Genomic DNA, 18,919 nt, shown 5'->3' on the forward strand with positions numbered 1-18,919 from the left:
TTATTTTCCAAACCTGGACTTCTGTTTGTAAAATTCTTTGTTAAAAAACGGTCTTGCTTATTTTCAAAGCAGACTCAGTAATTTTTCAAACTATTCTTTTCACTGATAATAGGATTAGGCCAAACCCACTCAGTTCTTTCAGATGTGATGACATCTATAGTACAGCCAACTGGACTGTAGTTGAACTACTCTTGACAACGTGAGGTGGTTTTTTTGGCACTTTTTTTTCTTCGGTTTGAAGACTTTCCCAATTATTTTTATGTGAAATGCCATTGCAATTACATGTTTTTGCATCGTATAAATGTGCATGTCCTGGCTTGAGCTCAAACAGTTATCTGAAATAACGAGGTAATATGGAGAGAGAACAAATAGTTGAAAATAGTGCTTTGTGATACAAATGTTATTAAATTGCCCATTCATGTCCATAGGTCACAACACCCTTTCTGGATATTGGTCAGCTTTTAAGTGAAAGCATTTTCAAAAATACGTAGCTGGGTGTAATTGTAATTGGTTACACTTTGTAGGTTTTATTTTTAGTTCAGCTTGGTAAGCAAAAAGGTAGTGAAATTGAAAACAGCAAGCGTTCAATTTGGATATTTCAATAACAATTCCAAAACAAAGATTATGATTAAATTTTTACAATTAAAAAAAAATCTTGTAACACAAAATCAGTTATATGTGGAGGCATAAATCTGTCAAGGTAGAAATGTTTTTCCTTTGCTAGAGGTGCTAAGTGAAGCAGAACTGCACTGCAAACAATCCCTGTGGGTGTCTGGGACAGGCTCAAATCACAAGAGAATTGGGATGTTGCTTTACAAGTGCCAGAGCTGACAAGATTTAATACCAAGGTAAAGAAAAACCCTTCCTAGCTGGTGGTGGAAACAATGGTTTGGAAAATAAGGAGGGTGGTCTTTTCTGCTAGACCACCTGGCTTCCTGATTTTTCCAAAGGCTTATTCCCATTTCTAGGAATCCTGTGCTGCAAGGTCCCCACGGACAGGTCTCCTTGTGTGTCCCGCTGCAGCAGTGTTGAAGGATTTTGTACAGAAGACCTTTTTCCTCTGAGGAAGAACTGGCTGACTCTAGGTGGGCAGTCCTGATTCAGCAGGTACCATTTGAGAAACATAATTTTCTGGGGAGTATAGCATTTCTAAAAAGGATATATCAGAGAATTCACCCTGTGGAAATTATGCTTGTAGTTTTTGTTCTGTCTTATGTTGCCTGTTTCTCAGAAAACTCAATTTGTTGCACAGTGGAAACTCTTTCCTTCTGAGTTTACCTTGTTTGAGCTCATAACAAAGACAAAGTATTAGTGCTGGGAGTAGTATTTCTGACATACTAATTTTTGTGGCCTTACTCTGATTGTAATAAGTAGTTTTAATCTTAAAACATTAAAGCATCACCTAGTAAAATTCCCTGTGTGTATAGAGAGTTGGCAAATAGCTTGCTAAGTGTGGTGATTATACTGATGTTAAAAATTGGTTAGCTAAAGAAGAAATATATTTACATTGCTTTTGCACATACCACTTGAATATACACTTGGGAGTGAAAGTAGAGCAGTTCTTAAGTTTAGCAGATAAATTTGCTGTTAATGTTTATTAAGAATATATTTTGGCTTTTATACTCCATCCTAAATCTTTGCCATATCCTTAAAGCAGGTTTTTAATTTCTTCTATATATGTATTGCCATTTAGCTTAAATAACCTCACATAATGTATGGAAAATGTAAAGTATTTGGTCAAACAGAGCATGGGCTTTCTTCCATAGCAGAGAAAGGAGTTGTAAAGAGAATCTGGAAGGAGGATTCCAGCTCACAGAAGATGAACATAAAAGAAAGTAGACATTTATAGAAAATCAAATATAGAGTGCAAACATACTTAGTTATCAAAGTAGACTAAAAACAAGTACTTTTTTTTTTTTCCTGGACTTTGTAAGCCACCCTTCTTAGGTGCCTTTTATCAAAACACACTTCATAGAATCATAGAACGGTTTGTGTTGAAAGGGGCCTTAAAGATTATCTAGTTTCCCCTTTTCCAGTTGTGAACTTCACCAGACTGCTACAGCTTTTCAAATATGATGCGAAGTGTCTTTGCATCTTCATGCACCAGTTCCCTCAGGAGCTGCAGATACATCTCATGAGGTCCCATGGGCTTGTGCACTCACTTTCAGGTTCTTCAGATCATCCCAAACCTGCTCAAACCTGTTCTTCACCAGTGGGTGGATCTTCCTTATTCCCAGTCCCTCCCTTTGCCTTTTGCAACATGGGAGGTGTGGCCAGAGCCCTTGCTGGTGGAGACTGAGGCAAAGAAGTCACTGAGTACCTCATCCTTCTGCATGTCTCTCTTGACCAAGTCTCGTGTTTACTTCTGGAGAGGGCCCACATTTTCCCTAGTTTTCCTTTTAACACCATGTATCTGCAGAAGCTTTTCTTGTTACCACTGGTGTTCCCGGCCAGATTCAATTCTATCAGGGTTTCCTAACCTGATCCTTGGCTACTTCTTGCTGTTTTATACTGCTGTATCATTGATGGTTTAATTGCAATCTGTAGCTGTCTAAAAAAGAGAATTACCTGTTGTTTCCACAGCTCCCTCTAGGCAGCAGTGGTAATCCACATATGATTTAGGGAATTCTTTTGCTGCAGTTCAAACTGAAACCAGCATTCTACACACAGAGTAGAAAATAACCTTCATGCTGCTTGGTATTTCAGTGCTGTTGTGCTTTTGCAAGCTGTGGAGAGGACAGACACTCAGACAGTGCCTCAGAATTTGCAGTGAGAAGTTTTTTGTTAAAACCCATGTTACTGCTTGGATTTGATTTGCTGCAGCTTTGCTCTCACAAAAGATAGGGAGCACTGTCATTTTTCTTCACTTTTCAATGAAAAGCTGCTGGTGTTTCAGCTGAAACTGTTCAGCTGCAAGACAGCCAGCATGGGTTTGGCAGTCTAGCATGTTATCAGTCTCTGTGTTCACAAGGGGGAAGCTCCCTTGGCAGCAAAGTAGGTTTTATAAAAAGTGTCACACTGTATATGCAACTAACACTCCAAGAATTCCAGTCGCTTTGTAGTAACTGTTTAGTGAGTGCTTAGCTACGTATTGTGAAGCAAGTTAATGTTCACAGCAGATTTCATTCCATAAAAGAGAGACAAAATATGAAGGACCTGGAGGAGAGTCCTCATCACAGCTGCATAGTGAAGAGCTGAGAAGCAAACTGAGCATCCTCCTCCTCCTCTAACAAAGCTTCATGGGCTTCAGCTGAGCTGCACAGATGTAAGGATATGACTTCAGGTAACCACACATACAAGGCTTGCCATTGCCATTGCACCTAACCAGGGCAGCATAGAAAGCTCCTGCCCAAAAGGTAGGGTAAGATAGATACTAATCCTGCAGAATTTAAGCTCTTAGAAGTTCAGGATGGTCCCATTGAGGCTGAAGTCTTGTGCTACAGTTGTTTTGGAATAGTTGCCCAGTATTTTCAGTGTGGAAAATAAGAACAGGCACTTACAAAATTACATATTTCCACAGGGCTGGTAGCCTGTCTAATTTAAAAATCTTATAATTTGAGGTACTATGGCAGTTCATACCAATGTATGTGCATGGGGGAGGAGAATTTGTGTGGGAATAGGAAGTTTGAACTGATGTGTTCTCCTGGTGAAACACTCTGTGTATTGACATCAAAATGTTTCAGTTTTATGCAGATGTATTATTGAACCAGTGTGAATTCTATGTTGATGGTGCAGTAAGAATTGTCTTGTGTGAATCTCAAAGACATCTTCTGTTCTAGAGTATGATGATGGCCCTCCCAACCCCTTGTGCCTTAACTCACAAAGCCTACGTTGAAGTGCAGTATAATGTCATATATTTTCGGAATCCCTACCAAGGAAGAGAGGAGCTTGTAATAGAATGAGCTCCAACTTATTTTGTGTTTCATCCTGTCCAATTTTAGCTGCAACCCAGAAACCATTTGATTAGTGATTCAAAGTGAGGATGCCTGGCATCTGTTAGAAAAACAATACAGATTAAGCTGCCATTACTCATCATCCTGCCAAACAACTCAGAAAGGGAGAGTTTGGTTCATCATAGCACATAAGCATGAGGTCTGTTCAAATTGAACTTTACATTTAAGGAGTTTTTCTCTTTTGGTACAGATTTTCCAAAGACTCTGCTGTAAACATTAATATTTAAACTATCCATTGAGAAAGGAAACAAAAGTAGATTTAATTTATGATGATAAACAAAAATGCTGTGGAAGTAGTGATTTGAAATTTACCTTTTTTTACTTGTGCTATTTTCAGATTCCAGGATAACATTGCAGGGTGAACTTTACTCTGACTGTAGCTGACCTGTTGTATGTGATGTAGAACAGATGAATACCCAATTAAAAAACCTCATGTCTCTAGCAGAGGTCAGGGATAGCCAGTCATGGGCTCTGTGGTTGGGCCTGCTGAAGGAAGATGCTTGAATTGAGACTGAATTCAGACTGTCTTTGCAGTCTGAATTGAGGAACTGCTTGAACACAAAGAAAGGAGCTGCCATGGAACAGAGAATTAAGTCCGTCTGTGCCAGAACCCTGACTGTGATGGCTGGTAATGGTGTGTGGCAAGTGAAGCATGAAAGAATAGGCAAGCTTGTATGATATACTCTCCAAGTACTCCCTCCCATCTGCTGTGTATTCACAGTTCAGAAGTATCCTGGGGCAGCTTTTGTATTTTCTGTACCTTTCCACATGTTTCTGTTCCATGAGTTTCAGTCTCTCTATTAACCCATGTAAAATTTATTACCCACAGCAGCCTTTGGCAAGAAGTTCAGTAACCCAGCTATTCTAACTTGCTCATGATTTTACTGAGCTTTGCCATCTCCCTTCTACTCTGAGGTGTCCTGTTTTACTGTGATTCCTTAGCTGCAATCCCAAGCCTTTCATTCTCCTCGCTACCCTGCTCTGAAACTTTTCATTTCTGTTATATTGTTTTTCAATTGCAGATATAAGAGCTACATTACTCAAGGTGAAGATTTACAGTGATAAAATACAGTGATAAAATAATTACTGGTTTATTTTCTGCTCTCTTCCCAACAATATACTTCAGTTTGCTTCTCTGATCTCTAGGAAGTGTGAACTGGGATTTTCATTGACTGATCTACTCTACCCACAAGGTCTTGTTCCTTTATTGAGGCTGTCAGCTCAGAGTACATCATTTAAGATGTCAATTTTTTTTTTATGTGTGTATCACTTGATCTCCACTGAATTCCTCTTGCCAGGCATTCAGTTTTAATTCTAAATTCCTGCAGTTCTTCATAGCCATCTGTTCTTCTTACTGCTTTGAATATTATGGCAAACTGTTCACTCCTTTTTCCAGGTCCCTTATGCACATACTGAACAGCATAGGCCTCCTAGAAAGAAATACTTATTCCTTGTCACTTGTTGGCCTGTTGCATTTTCTTCTTGCCTGTAAGCTTAATTGGCCTACCTGGTGCCAGTTAGCATCTACAACTGAGAAAAAGCTTTCCTTGCACCCTCCTGCTTCATGTAGGAGGGAAGCACAATTACAGGTACTATCAAGGTGCACAGATATTGAAGTCAGCTGGGAATTTTGAAACAGGCAGGGAATGTCAGGAATTAGCTGATGCTTGAGCATGTTGACAGTTTTCAGCAGTGGGAGTTGTCCCTCACAGAATGCAAGGATCCATATAGCAAAGACAGTAACTTTTTTCCCCTCACTCGTGAGAATTACTGAACATAAAATTTGGCAGTATTTTGGCAAATACAGGACAAGGGACATTGGCTTTAAGGGAAGAACTAGTGAGAGGCAGGAATCTTCTGTAAGATTGTGCATGGACAGATTCCTATATTACTCTGACAGTGCCTGCAGTGGGGCCTGTCCATCACACAAACTTCTTCCCATGCAAGTGTTTTCTGGTGAAGTATCCAATCCTTAGTCACTGTGGCTGTCACATACACAATAGGTTTAGAAAGGAGAAAAGATCAGATTCAGTCTTTTGAAGAGGAACTCATGGCTGTTAGGTGATTCTTCTTATTATCTTGGGTGTAATTAATGATGGTTCAGGAACCCCAGAGCTCAGCAGTATTGCTACTGTTCCTTTCCGTCCTTGATGCACTGTCTGAAATGGCAATTAGGATGTCCTTTTTCCAGCTAATGGTGGGGAAAAACCCAAAGTCTCTTTAAATAGTGTGCCATGTGGTTAACCTTTTTGGCTGTAGGCCATCCAAGAAGAACAATGAATTTGAGTGCAAGAGAAATAGTACTAATTTTTTCTGTGGAAAAAGTACTTTAAAACCTTCAGAAAAAACTTGCTGAGCTTCTTACAGTTTCAAGCAAAACATTTTATTCCAATGTTCCAATGCATTACTTCTAATGTATTGTAGAGAAAATATGTACTGAATGCCAGAAATCATACATCTGAGATGGATTTCAAATAGCAAGCAAGTGTTATATAAGGGCATATGCAGACAAAAAATGGCTGAAGGGATTGATCAGAGCAGAAATGCACAAGAATATCTATAAGACACAAACAGTTACAAGAAAAAGTCTGACAAATAAAGTACTTAAAGTCTATTGCCTGGATCTTTCCAACAGCTTTAAAAATATTTTTTACCAAGTTAAACACGAGAAGGAACATGCAAGACATAAACCAGAAATACCAAATTTTGTTCATAAAAGCAATGTTACAGAATTCTTTCAATAGACAATTCTTACAGGCAACAATGGGAGATTAAAAAGTTCAATAATATGTAAATATATCCATCATCTATTAGTAAAAGCAAATAGCTGTACTAATTCAAGAGCATGCTACAGTCAGTGCAACATACCACATCTTTACAAGGTACTACTATTTTCCATGGAATAAATATTCTTGGTTTAAGGTAAAATGAGGTTTTGAAATAAGTGATCAGTGTTACTTTCAAAACCACTTCTAAAATAAATGTTGATTTAGTCTTTCATCTCTGAGAAAGAACATGATTGAAGCTTGGTATTCTTGTACTGCAGACATTACAGGGGTCAGATAACAGAGCTCAGTAAAAAAATGGAGAGATTTTCTTAAAATGTGTTGGAGGAGCTAGTTGTTAGCCTTCAGGTCAGTAACTGAAGGCATGAAGTAACCTGAAGGCATCATCCTCTCCCTTTCTCTACATGGAGATGTGAGGCATCTCAAGATAGCAAGTTCTAAAAGGAAAATTATTCTATATATATATATCCTGTAAGAGAAGGGTAAGTAGGGATAGCAGCAGTGGTGAGACAGCAGTAGTTACAGGGTGTTCAAAGTAATAAACATGCTCAGATTAAATGGGAGAAGATTTAGTACAAACTTTCAGCCATCAAAACTACACAAACATCATTAACTTGACTGGGTGGTCTCCAAATAAATTCAAACTAAACCATCTTGTGAATAGGTTTTTTCGAAAAGTGAGAGAGCAATAGTAAGTCTTTGCAGCATGCAAAGACAAATGCCCTGATGTTTCTTACGTATTTTCTTAGGAGCAGCAACAGAATCAGTGATGTTTGCCTTCTACGGCTATAAAGGCAATATGAAGAGGCTCCTTTTCCCACATCGTTCAACTAAACCAAAACCTGTAAACTAAAGGCTAGCTTCTTTTTAGGTCAGGATGTCAGAAGAAGAAGGAATCTGTTCCATTTTAGGCCTTAGTGGAAGTTTTAGAAATTTAACATTAGAAAAACAATTGAACTTTTTTTTCTGAGAATTTCAACCTTTAATTTTTCTTTCTAGTCTCATTTTATATAAAACTTTGTCCTTTTTCAGTCATACAAGTCCTCCCAAGATTTATGCTTGGTCTTTTGCTTCCTTACATTTTTTAGATGAGAGTGTATCTCATATTTGCTGGGTTTATAAATACCAATTTTCCTATTTAAATAAAGTGTTTGCATCTACTTCCAGCATTATCATCAGAACAGTCTTTTGATGTGCATTGGTAAGAGTGTGAAACAAGATGTTCAATTGTGTAGCTTGTCTAAAAGAAGACCACTCTGAAGGTACTTTCGGACATCACAAAGGACATGGTAGGGAAAAAGGATATGGAGAATGTTATCTTCTCACTCGATTTACTGTATTGCACCACTGCCTTTTGACCAAATTGTGGCTGTGGTACATCGAGCTGTTACAGCTCAGTTTGTTTGTATTCTTCCACTAGAATTTGGTTTGGCATTGTCATGGCTGAAAGGTGATCATTGGCTGGGTCTTGAATGGTTGTAAGAATCTGACCTGTCCCTCGGCTGATTCTCTGCCCATAAGAGCTGCTGCTGTTTTTGGCTGAAACTGTCTGACCTCTGTAGACTTGAGCCTGATGCTCACATATACCAAACTTGCTCAGCAGGATAAACACATCTCTTCGGAAAGCTTTGGTGAAAATAGCATAAAGAAAGGGGTTGGCACAAGAATTGAGTGGGTAGAAGAGTACCAGTAAAATCTTGGAATTGGTGACAGTTATCAAGGGTTTGTTCATAATGGCAGATAAAGCATGGAAAGAGATGGGAGCCATGCACAGAAAGTCAGTGAAAATCAGCACAGCCATCCGCTTGGCAATTTTGGTGTCTTTGTCCCCAGACTTGTACTGAGGGTTTCGCACAGTTACGTAGATCTTTATGTAGCAGGCGCAAATGATGACAAAAGCAATAATGTTGCATATTAAAATGAAGACAACGTAGGCTTCTGCCACCGGTGTTTCGGTGTCCATAGGCAGGCAGATGCTGACTTTGCCATAGCTGCTGACACCAACCAGTGGCAGAAGGGCAAGAAGAAAGCACAAGAGCCACCCCCCCAACATGATAACCAGGGCGTGCCGGAGGCGAATCTTGCGGTCGGGACGCATGGCAAAGGTGATGGCGTACCAGCGCTCCAGAGTGATCACAGTCAGGGTGTACACAGAAAGCTCACTGGCGAAGACTGTGAAAAAGCCAGCTGTGTTGCAGCCAGGCCCAGTCTGCCACTCTATAGCATGGTTATAGTACTCTGACCTGGTGTAGAGATCCACCGAAGCGATCAGGAGGAGGTATAGACCCATGCAAAAATCAGCAAAGGCCAAGTTACACATCAGGAAGCGTGGTACAGTCAGTTTATAATGACTGGTGAGAAGGATCAAAAGGACAAAAGTGTTACCTAGGATGGCCAGCAGGTTCACAAACCACACCACAATCCTCAGAAATTGATATCCCATTATATCCTCACAGGGATTAAACTCATCGGGCTCTGGAGTGCATATTACATCTCCGTTGTCCCCACAGGCAGGATAGTCGTAATGACTGTCAAAGGTCTCGACATCTTCTACTTGAGGATTCTTGAGCTCTTGGCCAAACCCAAGATTTCCTTCTCCATGCTCTTCCAAAAAAATGTAATAATGGGAATGTTCGTGAAAATCTGTGAACTTGGTCTTTTTGTCATACTCACTGTAGGTGTGGTCTGTGTATTCTTCTGCATAATCTTTGTAAAATGTACCTCTGAGATCTTTGACTGATCTTCTCTTACGAAAGCTGTGACTGCCACTCTGGTTACATGTCAGATACTCCAGGATTCTGAAAGAGTAGAGGGGGGAGTCACCACTGGCATGTACAGTCTGACTGGAGTACAGCCGGTAGACAAAGGAAACACTTCAAAACCAAATCTCTGTGAATGAAAATGTAGGTATCAAAATATGATTGGATATATTTCTGTTAATAGAACATTTGGTGAACAATAAGCTTGGGCATTTCTGGACTTATTTTTAAACTATATTTTTCCTTTTTATGTTATTGTCAGCTGTCCCCAGTAGTAATCTGGCTTGTTCAGCACCCATAATCCCTTTTCCTTCTTGGGATCTACACTCTTAGTATCTTACAAGACTTTTTCTAGTGTTTATAACTTATTTGATAGTACACACACTATTACTTTCCTTTTCTTTGTTCACAAATCAATTTCTCCCAGAACTTCCAGCATTTTAATTTCATTTCCATGTGTTCCCTGTAGATGATTTACAGCTAACTGCTAGTGTAGTGGTTGGGTATCCTGTCCCTCATCGTGTCATACATTTGTATTTGTAGTCAAAAATCGTTCATACTTTTTACTATTTTGACACCTAAATGTAATTTTTTTCTTTCCAAAAGCTATTGGCACCTGTTCTGATGGAAGGCTGGAAATACACTGCCAAAATGGAAGTTGAAATAAACTATGTGCATAATTATGACAGAATCATTTATTCTGAGCTTTTCAGTAAGAAAACACATAAGAAATGATGCTCTAACACCTCCAAAACTCTTCTTTCCAATCCTTGCCACAGCACATTCTGTTATTGAACATTATTCCTATTTTTTTTCTGCCTAATTAATTCTGGTCTCAAAAAAGGAGGAGAAAAAGGTTCTACAAATTTATTTCTTCTGTCAGTTTTAAGTTTAAACTCTGTTTCCAAGAATGCCCCCTATATCTAGGAAAAATAATCACAGAAGTGCCAGCAGATGTAATTTTCTATTAATTATGAACCACTGTCTTCACTTAAATACTTTAAAATGGGATGTAAATTAGTGAAACTCACCCACTGGCTTTTTTCCAGCTCTTGAAAGCACAGCAGTGACTTGGATATGACAGGTCAGCTCGCATTAGCTGAAGAAATATCTTTACAGTTGGTAATTTCTTTAAAGTCCATGTATTTTTTGCCATTAGTTCCTTAAGGCTTTCCAGTCCTTTGGCTGGCAGGTTAGCAATGGCTGTTCTAGAGATGTCCCTAGGTACAGGAAGAAAAAGACCAACATCAGAATATCCAGTGACTGGATCGGAATTTTTTTCAGATTCTCACAGTAATTTAGGAGTTTCATAGAATTACACAGAAAAAATTGAATCCAGAGGAGGTGGGGATTTCCTATAACTTTTCTGGGTTCTGATACAATTAAAATTCAAGTAGGATGTGAATTTCTCCTGTGATCTTCTTTGTGTTTTAAAGCTCATCTGGCCTTTCAGAAATCCCCGTGGGTTCCCATCAGGTCCTCATGATGGTGGCAGCTGCCTGCAGGAAGGGAACGTGGTTAAGTGCTGTGTCATGGGAGGTGCTAAGATTTTTTGGACAGGAAATGACACCTTACAAACTCTTGGGAGTTCTTTGAAAATGTTCCAGCACAAGCATATGGAGAAACCTGATCCTGTTTGTACAATGAGTTAGGATTTCTGTAAATCCTAAAAATGAGTTAGGATATCTGGGAGAATCAGATATCAAGGGCTCTCGAGGTAACTAACGTGTTACCTGACAAGGGGAATGGCTGTCCTGAATTAATTAAAAAAAATAAGAGTGGGGTAAAACAGATGATAAGTTTTAATGCTAGAAATAAAATAGAAAATGAACTGGCATCTGGCTATTCATGTCACTGCAGCAGAGGCCCATGGAGGCTAGGAGTGCTGGTACTACTGATGTATTCATACAGTCTGGAAAGAGAATGAGAGTAGATGCAACGAAACTTGCCTAAAGAAGCAGAAGGACCCTGCAGTACTGACTGAGCTGTAAAATAATTGACATGAGTCGATATTGATGAATGTAAAGTCTATTTAGGAAAAAGCAATCTTAGCTGTCCATAGATGACAATGGGATTTAATTTACTTAGCATTCTTTAAAGATCTTGGAGTCCTCTCTGCAAATGTCAGGTCACTGCTATTTAGGAATGTTGAAGAGAAATAAAATGCCTAAAGTTTTTAGGAAAGTAGAAAACAGGAAAACTTCATTATGTAAATCTGACAATATTTTAAATACTGTATGCAGCTCTATAAAACTACATGCAGTTTACAGCAAGAGCACAGAAAGCTCTACAGCAAGTTTTATTAAAAGTATCAATTTTTAAAAAATATAAAGTAGTAAGCACAGGTTAAGACTTTTCTCTTGAGAAAAGCCAGGATTGGAAGCAGTGGGAAACTGTAGATGCAAAGCGTATTGTAAAGATGGTGACTGGGAATTTTTCAATCTTGTGAGATGAGTTTTGGAGCACTTGAGAATGTAGGGCAAGAGACTTAAACATGGGAAAAGGCATCATCTTTTCACAAAATTGCATTGTTAAATTGTGAAAGTCAGTGCTATGGTTCATTGTGCAGCCCAAATAACAAGGCAACAAGAAGGACAGTATCTGCCTTTGTTTTGGTTTTATTCCGTTGTGTTATGTTCCCATGAGAAATAACTGGGTCAGAAGGAATATCCTGGAGGAAAAGGGCTTGTACTTTGGAAGCAGCATCAGAAAGGAGCCTCTCTGGGTCCCTGGCTGTACAGGGGAGGGAGCTCCTGGAGAGCTGTGAGCAGAAGGGAGCAACCAGCCCTGGGCTCAGGTGGTAGAAACAATTTCCTGGGAAGCAGAGGGGAGCATGAAAGGTCTTCAGTAACTCAAAGAGTGCTGTCAAGTGATGCTAACAAGTTTGAAAGACTGATCTGAGGAGAAAGGGCTTGGAAGAACAGTCCATTATAAGATTACCTCATTTCTATTCTGTCTTACTGAATCCTCTGAAGTCTTCTATGTGTACGTATATGGGTGTGTATTTAAGCAGTTAGGTACTGCAGGTTTTATTTTCAAAACCTCTGCTTGTTTTAAACTTTGGTGCTTGGGGACAAGACACAGGTACAGCTGCTTTGAAGTTCTAGTTGATTTAGGATTAATCCTGCAGGGCTAACAATAGATGGTTGGTCCCATCCATATTAAGCACAATGGCTTAGAAGTTTGGAACTTTGCAAAGTCCCCAGTTTGGGAGGTCCCTAATCTCCTAGTATTGTGTCCGCCACTGAAGGGGGCTGTGGCCTCTCTGTACCACATGCAAATGCAAAAGTCCCTTGGGAGTCTGGTGATAATTCATCTCCCAGTGGAAGATAACTTCTTAGTTACCCTACCTAGGCCCACACTTCATTAGCAACAGTGTGTGTGGCAGCTGGCCAGAGGGAGTTCTGGGGGACTGACAAGGATTTTTTTACCTTACAAATCCAGTCTTGAAAATCTATTCAGATCCACAATCAACTTCAAGCAGCATAGCAGCTGCCTTCAAACTAGAAAGGTTTTAAATAATAACTGCTGATTTTCAGAGCAATGTGATTAGAAGCAGATGAAGTTTGCAACTCTATAGTGTCTGTGTCTGCATTCATACAGAAGATACATTTTCCTAAATGATTTCTTTGTTCTGTGTCATTGTACGATCAGTCTTGATCTTATGCTGCTCAGAAAAATGGTAACTGCTGTTATGTCAGCCTTACTAATATCTAAAAATGTTGATAAGATGTTTAAACAAAGCAATTTTCACATTCTGTTAAGCTGGCACACACAGAAACAAAAGGGAATGGGAAGAGGTCTGACAGATTTGTCAAGGGGATCTGTCTCAAACTGAAGTGTCTATAAAAGAGGTTAGGCAGAAAACTGGTAAAATGAATGATAAGGAATTACAAGGATTGGATGGTTTTCACCAAAAAGTTCTGAAGCAGCTTGGGAAGGAAGTAGTTGAATTGGTAAAAGAGGTGTAACCTGCAATTTAGCCTGCTGCAGGAAGACAACAAATGAGCCACCAACTTAATCTGATACACCTGGGGCAAATCAGCATGTTGAGGGCTTTTGTGAAAATAAGTCCTGCCCTACAAACCCCTGTCAGTGTTGTGATTGGCATCTGCTCTAAGTCTTCTGGGACTTCCACAAGGCCTGAGAAAAGCCTATGATGGGGCTGGGATGGAAACCAGGCAGCCACACACCTTGTGGGAGGCATTGTATGTATATTACCTGCTTGTGAAGTGCTAGAAAATTTCACTATAAGCCTAGGTACAGACCAGTCTAGCATTTAAGGAGCTTACCCAGGTACTAGGAGTGGTTTGCCTGCAGTAGCACAGACCTCTGGAGTCAGGAGCAGAAAACAGTAACCAAGGTGCACTCAACCAGTTTTAACATTGTGACTCACTAGCTGGTTTGGTTTTTATACTTTTTAATATATCTTGTGTGACATTTCTAAGCTGTTGCTTACCTTACCTGAGATTTACATGTTACATTGAATGTTGGGGAGACACCCAAAAGCTTCAGATAAATGTAGGAAGCAAACATAGCTTATGTTTTAAGAGATGTTTTCTGAGCAGACTGTGTATGATGTAAGTGTTAGACAGATACGTAGCTACTCAAATTTTACTTTTTCTTCTGGGATATTGTTTTTATGTTTATTTCATGTTGTTTTCATCAAGTCAGAAGTTCAGAACTGGATATAAGGGACAGATATAACAAATTATTTTTTCAATAATTATTTTTTCACAGCTGGAAGCATGCAATTAAGTAATAATGAGAATTTAAAAGAGATGAAGAAAATGCAATTGAATGCAGCATAGTACAGCTGTGAATTTTTATCTAAATATATACAGATTTCTGAATACTGCAGTACTACACTAGCTTAAAATTAGAGTATAAGTATACATAATAAATTGGCTTATCCTGCAGATATTAATTCCTACCTACTGAAAGAGTATTTAATTCTATGAATTTGTATTGTTTGATTAGCAAAATGCAGAGTGCTCCTGTTGCCTGAAGATTTCTGTGTGCCAGTGGCAGGAACAGAACCCATTCCTAGATTGGGAAGCGATGTTTTAAAGAGCTCTTCAACTTTCTAAAGGTAATTACTCACATACATCTTGTGCGACAGTTGGTAACCTTTCTAATTTGGACTGTGTGTTTTGCAAAGGCTAATTGAATAATGACCCTAATTGTATTTTTTTGTACTCTGTTGAACTTGTGCTCTAGACAAATTCCCATGGCAGCTAATAATAGCTAGATGTCTGAACCAAAAATGACTTAACAAAATATTTATTAAAATAAGAGAAGTTGTTTAGACAAGGGCTGTATTGGTCAGACTTCTCAGTCTATTATGCAAGTTAAAAAAATCTCTAATCTCTCTACAATTAACTCAGTACTAGTCTTGATGTTACAGTGGGTGTTGTGTAATAATGCACCAATTATGAGCACATTTCTGTCTCTTGTGGGAGGTGGTAATGGCCTTTGACATGACACAACAATTAATAGTAGAGTTCCACTCAATTTTCATTCATTTTGGCTTCTTAAGGCAGTGCATATATGGGAGTTTCAGAAACTATTTTGTTCCTTCAGTTCCTGAAGATCAACTAAGAGATCTGTTCAGGTGGAAAGATTGTGCTCTAAATTATTGCTGGAAGATATCTGCTTTATAACAAACCTTTCCTATGTCATACATGCAAAATAATTCCTGGCTATTCATGGGTAACAGAAGTCCCTAAAGCTGCTAGTAAAACTGAATTTAAAAGCAATAATATGCTTCACCATTCTGTACTGGTTTTGGCTGGCATGGAGTTAATTTTCTTCATAATAGCTCGGATGGGGCTATGTTTTGGAGTTTTGCTGAGAACAGGTCTGATAACAGAGAGAGGAGCTTTCATTACTGCTGTTACCTAGAGTCAAAGCCTTTTCTGCTTCTCACCCCCTGCCCTGACAGCGAGTAGGCTGGGAGTGCACAAAGAGTTGGGAGGGGGCACAGCTGGGACAGCTGACCCCAACTGACCCCAGGGGTATCGAACTGTATCATGTCATCACTGGGTGGGGGGGAGCAAGTGGCTGTGTGGAACTGAGCTGCAGGCCAGGGGTAAATCACAGCACCCTCCTAAGATCTTCAGCTTAGGACAAGAGAATCAAAACATCCCAGTGTGAAATAATCTGAGAGCTCTGGGGATTTAAATACCTACAATAACTCTAAGAGTCAAATTCAGGGCTCCTGCAAACTCTCACCTCCCTTAGACTTAAGATCCTGAGTGTTCTGTCTTCTGCCATCCCTAGGAAGGAGCTTTTCAACCCATCATACCACCTTGTAGCCTCAGAGAAGATCAGAGCCATCTGAGGCCCCAAACATAACAGGAGAGTGAACCTTCCTTGAGGCTGCATTTATTGTGGCAAAGTAGTATTGTAATGGAAATAATATGTCTCAGGATGTGGCCACTCATGGCACAAGTGAGCTTTAACTCTTGGGTGATTCAGTGAAAAGAAAAGGCATGTTATTCCAGGACAGCATCCTGAGGGACACAATGCAGTGTGTTACTTCTTTTACCTGTTCTCCTTGTACACACCTGCTCCCCAAGGACTTTGCAACTTCAAATGAAGAAGCCTGGACTTGTTTCATTCCTTTGCAGACCCTCTAGAGAGAAGTTCTGGCCCCATCTGGCAGTCAGAGATGCCAGATTCTAGTTGAGAAGCTTATGACATAACTTTATCCCTCCTGACTTTAGTTGTCCCCCAGCAGCTTTTTGTAGAGGGTAGGGGAATGGAAACACTGAGTGAAAGGGGGGAGAGCTGTCCTGCATGTCCTGGTGAAAATAACTGCATTGGTGCTTCCCCTCCCTGTTTTTCTGAGCTGATACAAAACAGGGTGGCTGGTGATATATCAGGTGCCACTGGGAAAGTGAGGATGACTTTAGGAAACAAACAAAGTGTCACCCCAGTGTGAAAGGAGTAGTTTGTCATGATTTGCTGTTGGAGGGGCAAGAATCAGTCATTCCAATGTCCAATTACTTGAGGTACCTGCACCAGAAGTATGACTCTGGGAATGGTCTGTGCTTCCCTCTCCCCTGAAACCAGTGAAAGGAAAACCTAATCCTGCCCAGAGCTGATCTTGGACCCTGTTCCCAAGGGCTCTGCTAATAACTCCAGTGAACCTTGTGTTAGGGAGTGATGTGGAGGAATGATGTGGCCCTGAAAGATGGGCCCTCAGCCAGATCTTCCACCTCGCCACACAAGACAAAGTAATTCAGATGACTGAAGCAGAAGACAGGCTACCATTCACACACTGGTCTTGCAGTGCATCTGAGATGTAGGGGACAGAGAGAACCAGAGATTTGATGATGACCTTGCCCTAAAAGGTCTGTGGCAGCTTTACACAGCAGTGGGACAACTCTACTTAGCATAAAGTGGTTATGACCAAAACAATTTCTACTATAGATTGCAGTATCCCTGGTAGCTAGCCTGATTTTATGGATTTGGAAAGTATCTGGCAGAAAAATAATGTTTTCTGTAGTCTTTTGTTATTATAGCTAGGTACTAGGATTCCTTATGTGAACAGTACACAGTTATTCTGATATAAATATGCTGCTTTCCTGAAGAGCAGAAAGTAAAACTGATTCTTTCACAGTCTGAACACTGCCAGCACCATCTGCTTTGCAGTGGAGGAGGGAATCCCACTTTCAGCTCTTCATTTCCTCCTCCCTCTGCCCCTCCCCCTCCCTCCCGTTATCAGTCCTTTGCACTACATTACATGCTAGACTGCTTGAATCAGGGAATACAATTCTTTCTAAAGTTCTTAAACTTCTTTTTTTCTGTTTTGTATTGTGATTCCTAATTTCAGTTAAGAGTTCTTTGGATGACTCTAAAATCAGACTGGAAGCCAAATTACATGAGAAAGAGGACAGGACCAGTAATAACATTATTCTATCTAAAATTATTTTTTTCATCTTGATTTCAATTTCCTCTACATGTGTGCTAGTAGAGTCTTTTGTTTGTCTAAAGTTTAGTTTGTTTAGTTTGTTCCATCCCTGTTGCTCTGCTGCAAATAACAGTGGGAAAGTGCAACCTAAAACAGTATTTATTTTTAAAGCTTTCTCTACTTCATTTTCTCCTACTCACAGTAGAGTTGGTCCACTGTGCACTCCCATAAATGCATCATCATTGATAACTTCCAGGTATTTGTTCTTGTGCAGATAGCTGCAGAAACAAACACAAGACACTGATTTGGAAATAGTTATCTGTAGGTTAGAGAAGATGCCCAACAGCTTAGTTACCTACACAGATTTACAAAAGCAGTATGTATAAGTACAGTTCTATTCCAGCAACATAGTCACTGCTTATACCATCAGTTACTTTATCTTCTGGGTACCCAAGGAATAAATACAGGTTTGCAACTTTGAAAATAAGTAAAATTCTTCAGCAAATAATAACAAAGCAAATAAATTATCTTTGCTCCAAATTATTTTTTTCTCTCTGTAGTACATATAAAGACATACATACACACTCTATCTTCAGGTGATTATCTGTGAGGATGAGGTGAAATAGATTGTTTTCACCTCATCAGAATGAGGTGATACTTACAGGAACACATACCGAACAAACATGAAAATTATTCCTTCCCTGTTTTGAGTTTTATTGTAAGTTTTAAATGCTTTAAAATCTCCATAGACAAGTGGGGACCCCCATATACAAATCAACAGTTAGGAATGAAGTTTCACTGTAAGAGCAAGAGAGGAAATGGAAAGGAGGATCAATCTGAAGGAAAAGATAATATAAAACTTTTATGTTAAAACAAATCTAAAATCTTGAGAAAAGTGCAAAGAAACATTCCTGGAAAATGGAATGCTTCAAACTTATCCTATCATTACATGATTGATGTAATCAAGGATCAAGATTAACTCCCATCAGTCTGGGAGCTGACATGTAAGAAAATGTGGATTCACGAAGTAGGGAATTCGTGGAGCTGAGTCAAAGGTGTGTAGGTAAAGACAGGCAGTGCAAGGCTACTGAACACTCAGGAAAATTAACATAACCCGAATGGAACAGTCAGTGTTAAATTCAGTTCTGTGGTTTTAGATTTAAAAGTGACTGATTTAGAATGAATTCGTTGTTTTTAGCTGGATTCCTGCTTACCATATTCTGAAACTGTTTGAGACATTTATAAATATATGAATTATTATTGCAGGTAATTTAGTTGAGTCCCAAACTGCTTCAGAGAGGCTATGCAGTTCTGAGTTTTTTGTACTTAGTGGCCTAATAGAATTTGGTTTTTGTAGAAGGAGCTGGGAGAAATAGTTGGCTTCAGTATTTCCACAATTGCAGGTGTGCAAAGAGATAGCATAAATTAAAAACCTGCAGCAGAGGCAGGGGCATCCTGCTTTTCTGACAGAGTCACAGGGGATGTACAGCACTGAGCATATTT

The 18,919-nt window shown here is 39.4% G+C and overlaps 1 protein-coding gene and 1 long non-coding RNA gene across 2 annotated transcripts in view; one reads left to right on the forward strand and one right to left on the reverse strand.

Annotated features, from left to right (window-relative positions):
- Nucleotides 1-3: 3 nt before the first annotated feature.
- LOC139797062 (uncharacterized) lies at nucleotides 4-14,590 on the forward strand. Its single transcript, XR_011726267.1, has 3 exons — nucleotides 4-848; nucleotides 969-1,107; nucleotides 14,479-14,590. It is a non-coding gene; the product is annotated as an uncharacterized lncRNA (long non-coding RNA).
- TSHR (thyroid stimulating hormone receptor) overlaps nucleotides 7,481-18,919 on the reverse strand; it is a 43,845-nt gene continuing 32,406 nt past the window's right edge. The window contains exons 8-10 of the mRNA XM_071745846.1: nucleotides 17,617-17,694; nucleotides 10,530-10,718; nucleotides 7,481-9,537 (exon numbers count right to left, since the gene is read on the reverse strand). Coding sequence (XP_071601947.1) covers nucleotides 8,127-9,537; nucleotides 10,530-10,718; nucleotides 17,617-17,694 — 1,678 coding nt within the window. The 3' untranslated portion in view covers nucleotides 7,481-8,126. The remainder of the gene's footprint in view (nucleotides 9,538-10,529; nucleotides 10,719-17,616; nucleotides 17,695-18,919) is intronic.

Source organism: Heliangelus exortis, chromosome 5 (assembly GCF_036169615.1).
Source record: "Heliangelus exortis chromosome 5, bHelExo1.hap1, whole genome shotgun sequence".
In the NCBI taxonomy this organism is placed as follows: Eukaryota; Metazoa; Chordata; class Aves; order Apodiformes; family Trochilidae; genus Heliangelus; species Heliangelus exortis.